Source organism: Astatotilapia calliptera, chromosome 13 (genome assembly GCF_900246225.1).
Source record: "Astatotilapia calliptera chromosome 13, fAstCal1.2, whole genome shotgun sequence".
Lineage (NCBI taxonomy): Eukaryota > Metazoa > Chordata > Actinopteri > Cichliformes > Cichlidae > Astatotilapia > Astatotilapia calliptera.
In genome coordinates, this window is record NC_039314.1 from 23,037,521 (window position 1) to 23,051,063 (window position 13,543).

General features: G+C 39.7%; 2 protein-coding genes across 8 annotated transcripts in view; one reads left to right on the top strand and one right to left on the bottom strand.

Annotated features, from left to right (window-relative positions):
- Positions 1–13,543, bottom strand: part of kcnq5a (potassium voltage-gated channel, KQT-like subfamily, member 5a) — a 118,471-nt gene that overhangs the window by 13,861 nt on the left and 91,067 nt on the right. For 3 of the 6 annotated variants that reach the window (XM_026191226.1, XM_026191227.1, XM_026191224.1), the window contains exons 4-10: positions 13,067–13,242; positions 11,765–11,890; positions 10,394–10,504; positions 10,140–10,235; positions 6,365–6,553; positions 6,136–6,230; positions 4,298–4,324 (exon numbers count right to left, since the gene is read on the bottom strand). In XM_026191226.1, coding sequence (XP_026047011.1) covers positions 4,298–4,324; positions 6,136–6,230; positions 6,365–6,553; positions 10,140–10,235; positions 10,394–10,504; positions 11,765–11,890; positions 13,067–13,242 — 820 coding nt within the window. The remainder of the gene's footprint in view (positions 1–4,297; positions 4,325–6,135; positions 6,231–6,364; positions 6,554–10,139; positions 10,236–10,393; positions 10,505–11,764; positions 11,891–13,066; positions 13,243–13,543) is intronic. The other 3 variants (XM_026191230.1, XM_026191228.1, XM_026191229.1) reach the window with 1 other exon arrangement.
- LOC113035575 (uncharacterized) lies at positions 1,452–4,128 on the top strand. 2 transcript variants are annotated; one of them, XM_026191232.1, is made up of 3 exons: positions 1,452–1,693; positions 1,824–2,106; positions 2,239–4,128. In XM_026191232.1, the coding sequence occupies exons 1-3, from the start codon at positions 1,563–1,565 to the stop codon at positions 2,479–2,481; spliced, it is 657 nt and encodes a 218-aa protein (XP_026047017.1). In that variant the 5' UTR covers positions 1,452–1,562; the 3' UTR covers positions 2,482–4,128. The 2 variants fall into 2 exon arrangements, with proteins under 2 accessions (XP_026047017.1, XP_026047016.1); XM_026191231.1 differs by having other exon boundaries at positions 1,824–4,128.

Consider the following 13,543-nt stretch of genomic DNA (forward strand, 5'->3'; position numbering starts at 1 on the left):
CCAAAGAAGTGCTGCACTGTAAAAATTATACTAGCATAATTAAACTCACAAATCTTTCTCTGTCTTTTTCCCCTCTCTGAAATCCTCTATCTCCCCTCTCCTCCCGCTTTTTCAACTTTGGTCTGTCTCTTCTAGACTTGTGTTTGATGAGTTATATAAATACAATCCCAATGGAAAATGTGCGTCATGGTACAGACATGGTACAGGCTCCTGTGTTTGAAGAAGGGTGTGCGTTCATATGCACACACACACACACACACACACACACACACACACACACACACACACACACACACACACACACACACACACACACGCAGACACACGGCAAAGACAATCACCATCACAGTTTATGAACTGAGATAGAAAATTGAGGTAAAAAAAATTGAAAGAAAAAGCATTCTGTTGTTTCACAAGATTGTTTGAAAGTAGCACTTGTTTGCTGAGCAATTGCTCATAATTAAAAAATTGTCTCCATTACCACACTTCTGCCTACCTGACTTTTAAATTCTGCACAGTCTCTGCACCATATGTGTGCCTGCATGTCTGTATGTGTGTGTGTGTGTGTGTGTGTGTGTGTGTACCATGTTTACATATCTTTATGGGGACCAAAACTTGAATACTACTACACTTGTGGGGACCAACAGTCCCTTATGGGGACAAAATGCACGTCCCCATGAGTTTGAAGGCATTTTTGAGACTCAAAATGTGGTTTTACAGTTGTTCTCAAATGCTAAAACACAAAAGCCAATCCTCTAAACCAGGGGTGGGCAACTCCAGGCCTCGAGGGCCGGTGTCCCTGCAAGTTTTAGATGTGTCCTTGAACCAACACAGCTGATTTAAATGGCTAAATTAGCTCCTCAACATGTCCTGAAGTTCTCCAGAGGCCTGGTAACGAACTAATCATGTGATTCAGGTGTGTTGACCCAAGGTGAGATCTAAAACCTGCAGGACACCGGCCCTCGAGGCCTGGAATTGCCCACCCCTGCTCTAAACCAAATGACCGGTTGTCTAAACACATTTACTAAATCTAGCCATCATTTACCAATATCATAAACACATGTCACATGAAGACACAAGTCACAGAACACAATCCTCCGTCGTCATAAATCTAAACACATCTTGCCTTGCTAAAACACAAGTTGCAAAAGAACTCTGCTCATCTTCTCAAATGAAAGCTCATGTGATGCAACATGCTTGCCACAGTCAGCAATATTTGAACACAATGAACAGACCTGGCGTCATTCATTACACACAACGACTCAAAATTGAAGACACCTGTTGCTAATGCTGTGACCACATGTATAAAAGCAAGTTCAGAGTGCACAGTATGCCGAAGATTCCAAACACACAATGGATGAAGGCAGAGTCAGGGAAGAGGAAGTCGATGCAGAGGAGGGAGAAGAGCTGGCCCTGGAAGAAGAGGAGCAGGCCAACGAGGAAGAGGAGCAGGCCAACGAGGAAGAGGAGCAGGCCAACGAGAAAGAGGAGGAGGCCAACATGGGAGAGGAGAACGTCCAGGAGGGAGTGCAAGACAACCTCGCACCATCATTACGGACGAGATGCGAGCAACAGTCATTGACCGTGTCATTGTCCATGGCATGACAATGGCTGAAGCAGGACTAAGAGTCCGTCCGAACCTGAGTAGGTTCACCGTGGCCACCATTATCAGGGCATTCAGACAACACAACAGGTATTGTACTCGTTTGCTTTCTTTGTCACAATAAAGTTTTACAAACCTGTGAAAGTAGTCTATTGGTTTCAAATCAGTTGTGACTGTATTGTAACACATGCCAATTGACAACACATGTTTCTTTCTTTAGAGTTGAAAGAATGCCACATAGAGGTGGGAGGGTTGCCATATTTACAGCAGCACAAGAAACCCTCATTGTGGATATGGTTCGTGGGAACAACCTCATCAGACTCCGGGAGATCAGAGACAAAGTCATTGCCGATAATGTCAACTTTGAGAGCATTGACGATGTCAGCTTGGCCACAATAGACCGAGTTGTCTGGTGCAAAAAGACGCGGATGAAGCAGGTCTATAGGGTTCCCTTTGAGCGCAACTCTGCGCGACACAAAGACCTACGTTACGAGTATGTGCAAGTAAGTATCCATGTTCACAGTACAGTTAGTGGACATACTGTGTTGCTCAGTGGCCTACATTACTTCTGGACAATACTGTGCTACCTGATTGACTGTTGTTCTGAACACCTGTGCACTTTCACATTTTCACAGAGGATATTACAGTTGGACGTGATGACCAGACCTCATGAGTACCTCTTCCTGGATGAGGCTGGCTTCAACCTGCAGAAACAAAGGCAAAGAGGCCGTAACATCATTGGCCAAAGAGCCATCACTGAGGTCCCTGGCCAACGGGGGGTAATATTACCCTTTGTGCGGCCATGGGTTTGGAGGGGCGTGTCCACCGGCATGCTGTCCTTGGGTCTTACAACACCCAACGTCTCCTCACCTTCCTAGAAGAGCTAAAAGACATCCTCCTGGACCGCCAACAAGACCATCCTGGGCCCGCACATCACATTTATGTGATCATTTGGGACAATGTCCGCTTCCACAGAACAAACCAAATCAGAGAGTGGTTCACCACCAACAGTGACCACTTTTTAAACGTCTGTCTGCCACCCTACTCCCCTTTCCTGAACCGTATAGAGGAGTTCTTCTCATCGTGGAGATGGAAGGTTTATGACAGACAACCATACACAAGAGAGAACCTAAGGGCAATGGAGCTGGCCTGTGTTGACATCCCAGCGGAGGCCTTCCAAGGATGGATTTGCCATTCCAGGGCGTTTTTCCCGCGGTGCCTGGCAAGAGACAATATAGCCTGCGATGTGGATGAGGTGATGTGGCCCGATGCAGCACAGCGACATGATGCCGCACAGTGATTGTGGTGTGTGTGGTGTGACTAACTTCACACCCTGATCATGTTTTCAGGAGTATTGTTGTTTGCAATAGATTCTGTTTTTGTGTTACAGTAGTGTACGTACATGCAGGATTTTCTATAGATTTATACTCTTCATATGAAACTCACAAATCTAAATGCCTAATCCTCTGCAGAGATCTATGACGATCCGTTACTGTATGGTTTCTAAAAATATGTAATTATGAAACAAAGAACCTTCTCACAAATTGAGCATTGTGTTTTCAATTGTTTTGCTGTAGTGTGTAATGATGTGTATATTGTTTACATTTTTGAAAGCTTCAAGCTGCTCTTTTGGTGTGAAAGTTTGAGTTTTGCAGTGGAAAGGTGTGGTTGTGTTTATGTAGCTTTAGAAAAGGGTGTTGTGTTTAGACATTGGGGAACATGGTGGAAACATTTGAAATGTGTTTTAGCATTTGAGAAAAACCATAGTGTCATGGTTACAATTAGGTTATGGTTAGGTTAGAGTTAGGCATTCATTTCTGATGGTTAGGGTATGCAGGTAGGGAAAGCATTATGGCAATAAGATGTTCCGACTAAGAAATGAAAACAAGATTGTGTGTGTGTTTCGAAACCTGTCATTCAGTCTATTTCAAATTTGCTAAGTATATCGCCTGGGCCCTGAGGAATTTCAGTGTCTGTTGTTGTTTGAATTGAATTGATATACCTTTATTAGTCCCACAAGGGGAAATTTCATATTGTTGGGTTGAGTGCTAGTCTCATTTGTGACCTCTTAATTATGTCACTGTTTTAGTTCAAATCAATGAACTGCAATATATTAGCAGAATTTCCTAACAGTGAAAATAAGTAAAGGGTGACACTGCACATCTGGTTTTCTTTTATCAGAACAAATCAGCCTTGATAATCATTAACTGTCCACTATTGCTCATTACCCTTTTTATGTTGTATCATAACACTGCAGCACAGCCTCTCTCTTTTTGAACAGTTTTTCTCCTCTCCAATTCATCTGGGCAATATTGTACATTTAGCATATGTCAAATCAAAACTATGGCTAGATTCTGTTAAGTAATGTGAGGGCAAATAAGGGTTCAGTCATTCCATAAATCAATAAAGAAACCAAGAAACTGAGCCTTTTGTCTCTGCCCTTTGATGTCAGCTGCAATCTGCAATAAATGTCACTAAACAAAAAAACCATCCATTTCTTATTTGTCAACACAATCAAATGACAAACGAACTAAGACTGGAGTAAACAACCAGCTAATCCAGATAAGAGCAGAAATCAGTCTATAAAATGTGTAAGTCATTAAACAATCGTCTAAATAATCGAACAATTGTATCACATGTTAAGTTGTTTACGTGTTTGTGTCTTTGTCAGTATGAGCTGAGAGTCATACAAACCTGTAAGTAGCCTCGCCCTGCTCTTTCCTTTAAGGGTTAGTGGGGAAAAGAGGAGAAAAAGGGAGAGAAATCAGTAACCCAGCAGATTAAATGAGGATTGTAAAGATGTTGCCATTAATGGATATGGGAAGCATCAAGCCAAAAGGAGGCAAAAGGAAATAAATTTGAGTCCAATGGTTTAATTACTTTCATCACATGCAAGCAGCCATGCACCACAAGGCTAAATGTTAGGTAAAGGATAGACATGGAAATCAGAAAAGTACAGTCATGGTTTTTTAGGACTCTATGAAGTCCTGAGAAAAAACAAAGTACACCCTCACTGCTTCTACAGTAACTAAGAGGATAAGTAGCAGCCAGGTGCATGTGACTAACTGATCATCAGTAAGTGTGACCACCTCTATAAAAGAAGTATTTTGGCAGTTTCCTGATCTGGATCATTCAGCTACATGTTAACACAATGCCACAATCTTCTCAAGAGTAGATTTCAAAGCAAATTCAGCGCAGAGTTAGACCCTGCAATGATCAGCAAAAATACGCACAAAAAAGAGCTACATGTCAGACTCTACAGGCCTCAGTAAGCATGTTAAGTTACAAAAAACAGCTAAAAATCGATGGCTTATTTAAAGTGTTGCCAGAGGAAAGCCTCTTCTCTGTGAAAACATTACAACACCATGGTTTAGCTTTGCAAAGTTGCATCTTAACAAACCAAAAGACTTAAACAATTTAATTTGGAAAGACTAGGCTAAAGTGGAGCTGTTTGGCCATAATGCGAAGTGCCATGTTTGCAATAATCAAACAGCATATTACCACAAATACGTCGTACCAACTGTCAAGCATGATAGTGACCATGGCAACTTGCACTCATTGAGTTGACCATAAAGTATACCAAAGTATTCTTGAGTGAAACATGAGGATATCTGTCTGACAGATAAAGCTTACCCTAAACTGGGACACGCACCAGTGCAATGATGCCAAGCACAAAGTAAATCTATGAAATAGAAAACAATCAAGGTGCAGTCAAAGTCCACACTTCAACGTGAATGAATGATTCAATTCACATAGCGCCAAATCCCAACAACTGTCACCTGAAGGATTTTTAAACAAATGTCCACAAACCTCACAAACTGAAAAATTCTGAAAAACATGTGAGAGGCAGATGTGAATAGAAAATGATTAACTTAAGTTACTGTTTCTGAAGGTGGTTCTCTGAATCATGGGGTGTACTTTTTTTTAACAGGATTGCATACAGTCGTGTGGAACCTTTCCCCCCCCCCACAAGACTGGTTGTATACTGGCACAGCTTCAAAAATGCAGGACAAAACAAATATTAGTACATCGCAAAACTCACTCATATTCATGCCAGCTCAATATTTCTGTCTGACTTGCTGAAAGTAATGTGCTAATTTTACCCAGGCTGAATTCATAGTTTAATTAAACATCAAGTCAGCTAGAATTTGAATTAATAGCATCTCATAATCTTTGGCATCTTTTAAATTTGTGCTACAGTCCAAAAAATTAAAAAAGTACTTTCTTTCTTTTTAATGTTGAAATGACCTTTGCCTGCATTTTCTTTTAACCTGTCTGGCAGGCATTTTCAGCACTAAATATTTACAAAATGTACTCAATAGTGAAAGTTATGCCATCAGCAAAACATTCCAGAGTTTGGTATGCTTATGAAAAAAAGAACGTTACAATGATTCATAACAATGAGTTATGCAATGAAACAGCAGCCAAGGTTACACCAGAGGAGGTGAACACACACCAGGTGAGGAGGAAAAGATGAGAAGGAGGGCTGAGCAGCAGAGGCCATGATTGTAAGTCTGTAAGTTGTTACCTACTTGGCGGGGCTGCAGGTATGCAACGCCTTCAAATGAGGCTTCCAGGTAGCAATGGAAACCGAGTTCTCATCAGCAGCATAACTACGCCAGACACACTACGTGCAGAGTCAACAGGATAAATAAAGTAATGATAAATCGAACAATAAATGGAGCAAAAAAGGGGTGAGGGAGGATCATATAGGTTGGGTAGGAAGTGAGAGAAGAAAAGTGAGGAGGGAAAAAGAAAAACCTGATTAGTTTTCGGGGGGAGTGTTGATGCGGTGCGGTTGGGGGATGTTGAAGGGAGGTGGGGCAGTGATGGTGGTGGTGCTGGTGGAGGGGATACATGCCTGAGGGGGGGGAGAGCGCTTTGGTAGTGGTGCCAGGTGGCTCTGAGGTAGGGACGAGCACCGTCGGTGGAGTACATACGCCAAGCTGCCTGGGTGGGGGAGGAGCAGAGATGGACAAGACACAAACACATTCACATGTGCACACGCACGAACACACAGAAATGACACAAACTTGGTGAGGAAAAATAGACTGAGGTTTATGTGAAAACGTAACTTCCAGTTTAAAAGCCTGTAACCACCTGGCAGATATTGTGGAGGTTGTCCGTACAGACATGAAGAGTAAATTGTGTCATTTACAGTCACTGTAGTTAATTTGACATAGTTTCTCAAAGATATGAACAAAAGTGTGAAACCAGTGTTCTAATGCTATTCCATATTAACTTCTACTTAGGCAAGGAGTTTTTAAACTTTTGTCAAAGCAATGCTAAACTACAGAGACAGAGTGCAATCTGTTATATATGTCTAAAACATATCTGTATAAAATGCAAACATGGGCTGAAATGCTAACAAAAAGCATCAGGTTTGCTGGATTTCACAATATCAAAGGATTATTTTAGCACCATATGGCTATTAGCTGTAGGAAATCTAATGCTAGCTGGCCTAAGAAATATAATAAAATTAAAAATATCTTGGAGGCCTACCTTGGAGGAATATACCAGATTGTATTTGACCTATCAGTGAGAAATGTGCCTTCTACCTACATAAGCATGTTGACTCTCAGTTTTCCTATTTTTGCTTTTAATATGGTCTTTATAAAGGTTCAGTCATTCCTGTATTTATTTTTTTTAATTTCAGCAGCTTTTAAAAAACATTTGGGTTTCTTTAACCCGTCGTAATACTTTCACACAAACATCTGCTCTTAGGCATTTATCAGTTTATTGCTGGCAGATGGAAGTGACAAGGAGACACAGCCGCCTAATACAAAGAGTGTGGAGAGCCGTGAATTGTTTTCCTTTTAGCTGTGCATGGATTTAATTGCTCTTTGTCGCTATGGTGATTGTACATCAGAAATTAAATGGCTTCTTGGCATTTAGATAGATAGATATAATTTTATTTCGAACATGCAAATATAATTGAAATAACAGCAGAAAAAACAAAAAACAAAACTTAAAAATCATCAAGTTTTCATGTATATATCTATGTCTACAAAATATATGTGCTTTTAGTTTAGCATTTAGGCTAAACTAAAAGATTAGGACACCTTCTAAATTCAGTGCAGGAGAAATATTAAGTGCAACAGACTGTTTAAATTTATCTATGGAAATCGCGTGTTTGCTGGTAAAGTTATCAGCAAGTTGTAACAGTGGGGCAGGATGAGACATCAGTGTGTTTAGGGTGTTTGTCAGAGCCAGTGATGGACACAAAGTACTCTTTATACATCATCTTATTTAACTGAGCCGGTCATACAGTCTTCTATGCCAGATTAACAGTGAACCTAATTCAAAAGTAATAACTGATGAGGCCACAAGCTGTGTGCCACCTATCTTTTAAAGGTTGCTTCCTTTACATCGTCAACCATAATTTACTTGCAGCTGACTCAGCCTCCTCAAACTTGCCAGGTATGGTTACAAGATTTCAGACATGACTTGGAAAACCCAAATATAAACACTTCACACAGACAGGATGGAAAATTAACACTGACCACCTGCCAAACGCTAGTCAGTTTTGGCTGCTGATTATTATGTGGACAGTTTTTTATCATTTATAGATTCAATCTTGTTCTGAAAATTACACAAAAAGTTATTTGGCAAAACGACCATGACAGATGTTGAAATTTCGAATTGACCAGCTGTGAAGGCTTGAGGACAGTAGTAATATTCTGTTATGCACACACAGAAAATAGCGATTAAAAGCAGGGAGAGCTGCGTGAGATGAGGGGAGTGAAGCGACAGAGTAATGACGCCGTCCACATATTTAACACTTCACAGGTGCTTCCAAGTTTCCTTTTACCTGTTGAGGAAAATGTTATGAACTTGGCAGATAACAGACAGTGACCAGATACTTGATACACAGCCAGTAAAAGAGGAACAAGACCAACACACTGGATTAATTGTTCACTTAGTGGGTTATTAAGGATCAGTTGGGCTCCAACTGGATTTCGTCTATGCTAACAACAGATATTTATACATAACAAGGAGATCAGACAAAACATTGGTTTGATTTAATGAATTATTCATATAAATATTTATGAAAACTTTACCCATATCATCCGACTACTTATTTGGAAGGGAAAAGCACCCATACCATGTGTGCGCATACAGTGAGAATAAAGTGGATCCATAATGCTATGTATAAATTATTTACTCATTTATTTTCATCAGGAAGATGCTGTCAAACAGATGGCAAAGTATCTAAGAAATTGTATCTTAATGTTACCATTAATTATTCACTAAAACACATGATATGCACCGACATATGCTCTATTTAGAACATAAAGAAATTACAACGGCATTCCCTGAGCTATCAGGTTGATATTAAGACCAGACTGCTGCATGTGACCAACAGTGAAGTTTAGTTTCCATTGTTTGTATGCTTTAGATTTCCTTTGGTTTAGTTTGATTGACATATTTACATTACTATGAGATAGTTCTTTACAAGCATGACAATGATCGCTCGGTTGCTTCGGCAAACGACTGACAGCGGATATGGGACAATGAGGGAAGAAAATGCAAGACTTCTTGGCCGCATTTGTAGATATCCTTGGAAAGGGAAAGATCTTGTCAGGCTACTATGACAGTCTAGAAACCCCTTCATTAAGAAACAGATGCAAATGATGACAGACAGTTTGGGTAACAATTTAGATTTCCAGATTTCCACTTCCAAATATGCAGTTTTAAAACTGGGTCAGCAGTAGAGTTTTGGATTTAAAGTGTGAGGAAGTTTTTGTCTAGCTGTGTCTAACAGTTGGCGAACTTGATACTATCATATTATCATAACTGATACAGATTAGAACAACATTCGAAACAGCAGCGTGAGACTCAGACGTTCGAGTTTGGATTCTATTACTGACCGGAAAATTTCAGAAAGTAGTGCAAGGTAGTTCGTAAGATAGGAGAAGGTAGACAGAACAGACAAACGCCTACACAAAAACAAACACATGCAGTCTCACAAATACATGCAAAAAAGAGACACACACACATTTAGCTGCGCACTTCAGGGAACACACTCCACAGCAGATATTTATTGTTCATTAGCAAGCAATGCAGCTGGTCTTGTCTATTACAATAAGTGATAGTTTGAAGGAGCGTCCGCCCAGGGAATGATCGCCATGGAAACGGCTCATAAATCCCAGCAGTGTGTGTTGCAGTTGGACCTGAGAGTCGGCAGTGTGCCTCACACACTGTTAGTCATCACCAACTACACACCTTGACAAGGCCGAGAAGAGCATAATACACACATACACACACACACTCACATTAAGTACGCTCTTAATGAAACACCCCTACAGTAATAGAAGTGATGCACACCTGCACTTCAACAAAGGGTAAAGAGTGGACACACTCATGCTTTTATTTAAAAACAGGCAAAACGGACGTGAACTACGCACAAATCCATGAACATTTTCACATAAAGGGAATTTTTTTTTCTATTCACACTGGTACTCAGCTGCTTCTACTGAAAAAAAACATCAGTCGAGGTGAGGTGTGTTTGTTCTCTGCATGTCTGAGTATCTACCTGGATGAGGCTGGCAGCTGGGTTCCTCCTTTTTTCAAAGTGCTTTTGTCGATGCTGCTCCTGCACCTTCAGGGCAAAGCCTGAACCTAGGATGCCCTATGTGGAGAAAACAAAGACACACACTGAGTTTAAACTTGAAGAAAATTCACCATAGAGAAAATAAAGCACCTGCTCTTATTTGTGTAATATGTACAGATTATTTTGAAGAAATACAGAAAGTGTAATCAGTCATTGCGCCACGATGTTTTACTCACAGCTGGCAGGGCAAAGAAGGAGATCCCCAGCAGAGCAAAACACGCTGATAATAACCGCCCCGTCCACGTCTGTGGGGTCTTGTCACCGTAGCCAATAGTTGTAAGGGTGATCTGAAAGTTCAGAGGACACTACTCAAATAATCATAGCCAACATCATTTTATTTATACAATTTAACTCACAGGATGAAGGAAATTATATTTTTGCACACTGAAATAAAAGAGACTCAACGCTTTCATATACACAACAGATATGAACATCAAAGCATGCATCACATTCACAGTATTGTAAAAGCGTACAAGTACAAGTAGAGACTGAGATGTGCACGTTTATGTACTGTCTGCTTTTTGGTTTTACTTCCTCAAATTTAACTGATATTCTTACAAAGACTGAAAAGTGCACAGAAGCAGTTCACATTATTTTATTACATTTAACAAAAACATCTTGCCTTCAAGGTACCACATTCCTATCTACATGGCTATAGTATTATTTGTTAAACTTCATTTCAAATGAATTTCCAAATATAAGTGATATTAATAATTTTTATAATCTTCAATAACCGGTAAAGACAAGAGTTAATTACTTTCAAACAAATTTCTCAAATGCACTTATTAAACAGAATTAAAGAACACCAACATCTGCTGAATGGCACGCTGTGCATCTCCCAAATGTTCATATTTTTCCAACCAGGGAATAAAAGATTAATCAGTGTGAAGGAAAATATCCTCAGCATTTCGAAAGCTGTGTGAAATGCAGGTTCTAAATCTGTGAAACTGGCTTCTGGATCTCTGTTTTTTCACCTTAAAATTAAATGTATCTAAACTTGAGCTTTTAGCAAGTATAATACTACAGTTTTTAGTGTCTACCAGACAGAATCTTCTCCAAGGTCGCAGCATGTGTCATTCCCACAAGCCGAATAGGCCAGTCGCACCTGGCCGCAGGAGAAAATTGACTTTATTGATTGGGCCGTTTCTTGTTTGTGTGTTGTCTGTGTCCATATTTTCAAAGGAGGAAACAGTGCGGTATAGCCAGCCAAGTGTGAATTTAAAGACCATTCTTCCTTGTTTTTGTATTGCAGGTGTCATTAAGGTCACAGACAAACTATGAAAAGAAATATGTCACTGCTGCAAGATCAGAGCGACAAAAGTTTTCTTTATTTTTTGCATGTGAAAAAATTATGATGGGTTTGGAATATTTTAAGAGTTAAGAGTTCATTTTAAGAGTTAATACAAATGATTCAGCTGTCATTCAATTAAGTTATGGTTATTTTAGCTGAGACTTCAGGATGTCACAAACAGGACTAAAATAATTTTAACCGGCTGTGTTTTACAGCATGCCGTGTGCCAGGTTAGTGTGCATCTCCATGTGCTCACCGTGCCCCACCACAGAGCATCAGCGTAGGTGGCAAACTCCTTGTTGAATTCTTTCTCCACCAGATAGACCAAGAAGGAGGAGAAGATCAACACCAGAAACCCTATATACCAGGCAGTCACCAGCTCCTGCAAGAAATACAGATAAAAGATCTTTATATTTTCATAAAGATGATTTCTAACCTTGTGCTGCAAACATGGTGAAAGATATTGATTGATTTTTTCTTTTGAATATAATCGCTCCCTATTGAGATTTTCACCACTCCACATAAGTCAATAAGTAACATTATTATCTTTTCCCCACTTTTCAACTTGGTTTGTGGTATGGAGAAAAAAAACAATATTTTTCAATGAAAATTTGGTCAATTTAAAGTTCACTGCACCAACAGTGAATACAGTACAAAATAAATATGAACATAAATGCATAAACAAGACGGATGGTCACAATATCAGGAGTACATGCAACTGGCAAATAAAAGAAATTACATCTGCATATAATATATCAATCAGAACAGTAATAGCATACTTTATAAAGTACCTGTGAAAATGGTGATTAAAAACTAGCACTAACAGATTGTCAGGTGCCATATAACAACTCAACAACATTGCATTGATGCTATTTTAAATAAATGTGACAGTTTCCAATTAGCTCAGTTTGCTGATGTAAAATCTCACTGCAAGTTTCAAGTCTTACAGAAGGATGTTGGCTTTGAAATGATTTTTTTTTTTTTTTTTTTAACAAGGTTTACGGAAATGGCGACAGGCTGCTCACATTAAATCAAAAGTGGCCCTGACGAACTGCTCTGCTGCCCTTTTAAGCAGGTGAGACTGCAGCTTTATTGGAGTAGGTACTGGGGCCAGTCCAAAGAGCAGCTCAGCAGTAGAACGAGCAAGTAAAATGTCCAGTCACATTTTAGACTTCTTTGACAGCTAAAGTTACTTAATGCTTTCAAGCTTTTAAGTTAAGGTTTGTGTAAACAGTCATTCCAGTAAGTCTGATACAAAGTAGTTTAAAGCCAGCTCCACTTCAGCCGCAGAAACAGTCATAGGTTTATTTCTGTATTTGAAATAATTTAGATGATTAATTACATTTTGTATACTATATTCGTTTAATTAACATACAACAGTGATTTGTAATACACAATAAAAGAGGTGGGTTGTTAGCAAATGTAGCAACACACACCATTAGCAAACCTACAAAATCAGGCCACCTAGTGATCTAGACAAACACACACAGATCCAAACACCTCTCTATATGTTTAGTTGTAGATAGACTCCTGAAATGACTGTTAAAAAAAGCCCTACCTTACTATGTGCGTAAACTACAGATCCAAGCAGTTTCCAGGTCCCTCCCCTACGGTCCATGCGCACCATGCGCAGGATCTGAAGGAAGCGAAGGCTACGCAGCGCAGATGTGGCAAAGATGTTACCCTGGCTACCAGCTGAAACCACAGCAACTGAGGCGATAAGTACGATGATGTCTGGGGAGTAAAAGAGGGAAATTAAAGGTCATGGGTTTCACAATATTAGTAACAGGAACTGTGGTTGACTCACCTACTTTCTAAATCCATCCAACCTGCCATCCGTCACCTTTAAAACAGCTACTTATTCGCTAGAAGCTGTTGTTTTCCTTTTATTTACATGTTTACATAAGTCTTTGTTTGTCATTAAATCTACAGCTTTAAGATATCATACGTATTTTGTCTCACTGAATTTCCCGAGAATATTGACGTCTTCCTTGCTTGAACACCAAAGTAAGAACTGAGAACTGCAGTCTTTTAA

Bases quoted from the DNA above. Each gene is read 5' to 3' on its own strand.
- LOC113035575 (XM_026191231.1), top strand. From the start codon at position 1,563: ATGCGAGCAACAGTCATTGACCGTGTCATTGTCCATGGCATGACAATG. The intron at 1,694-1,823 runs GTATTGTACTCG...TTCTTTCTTTAG, and splicing joins GCATTCAGACAACACAACAG to AGTTGAAAGAATGCCACATA.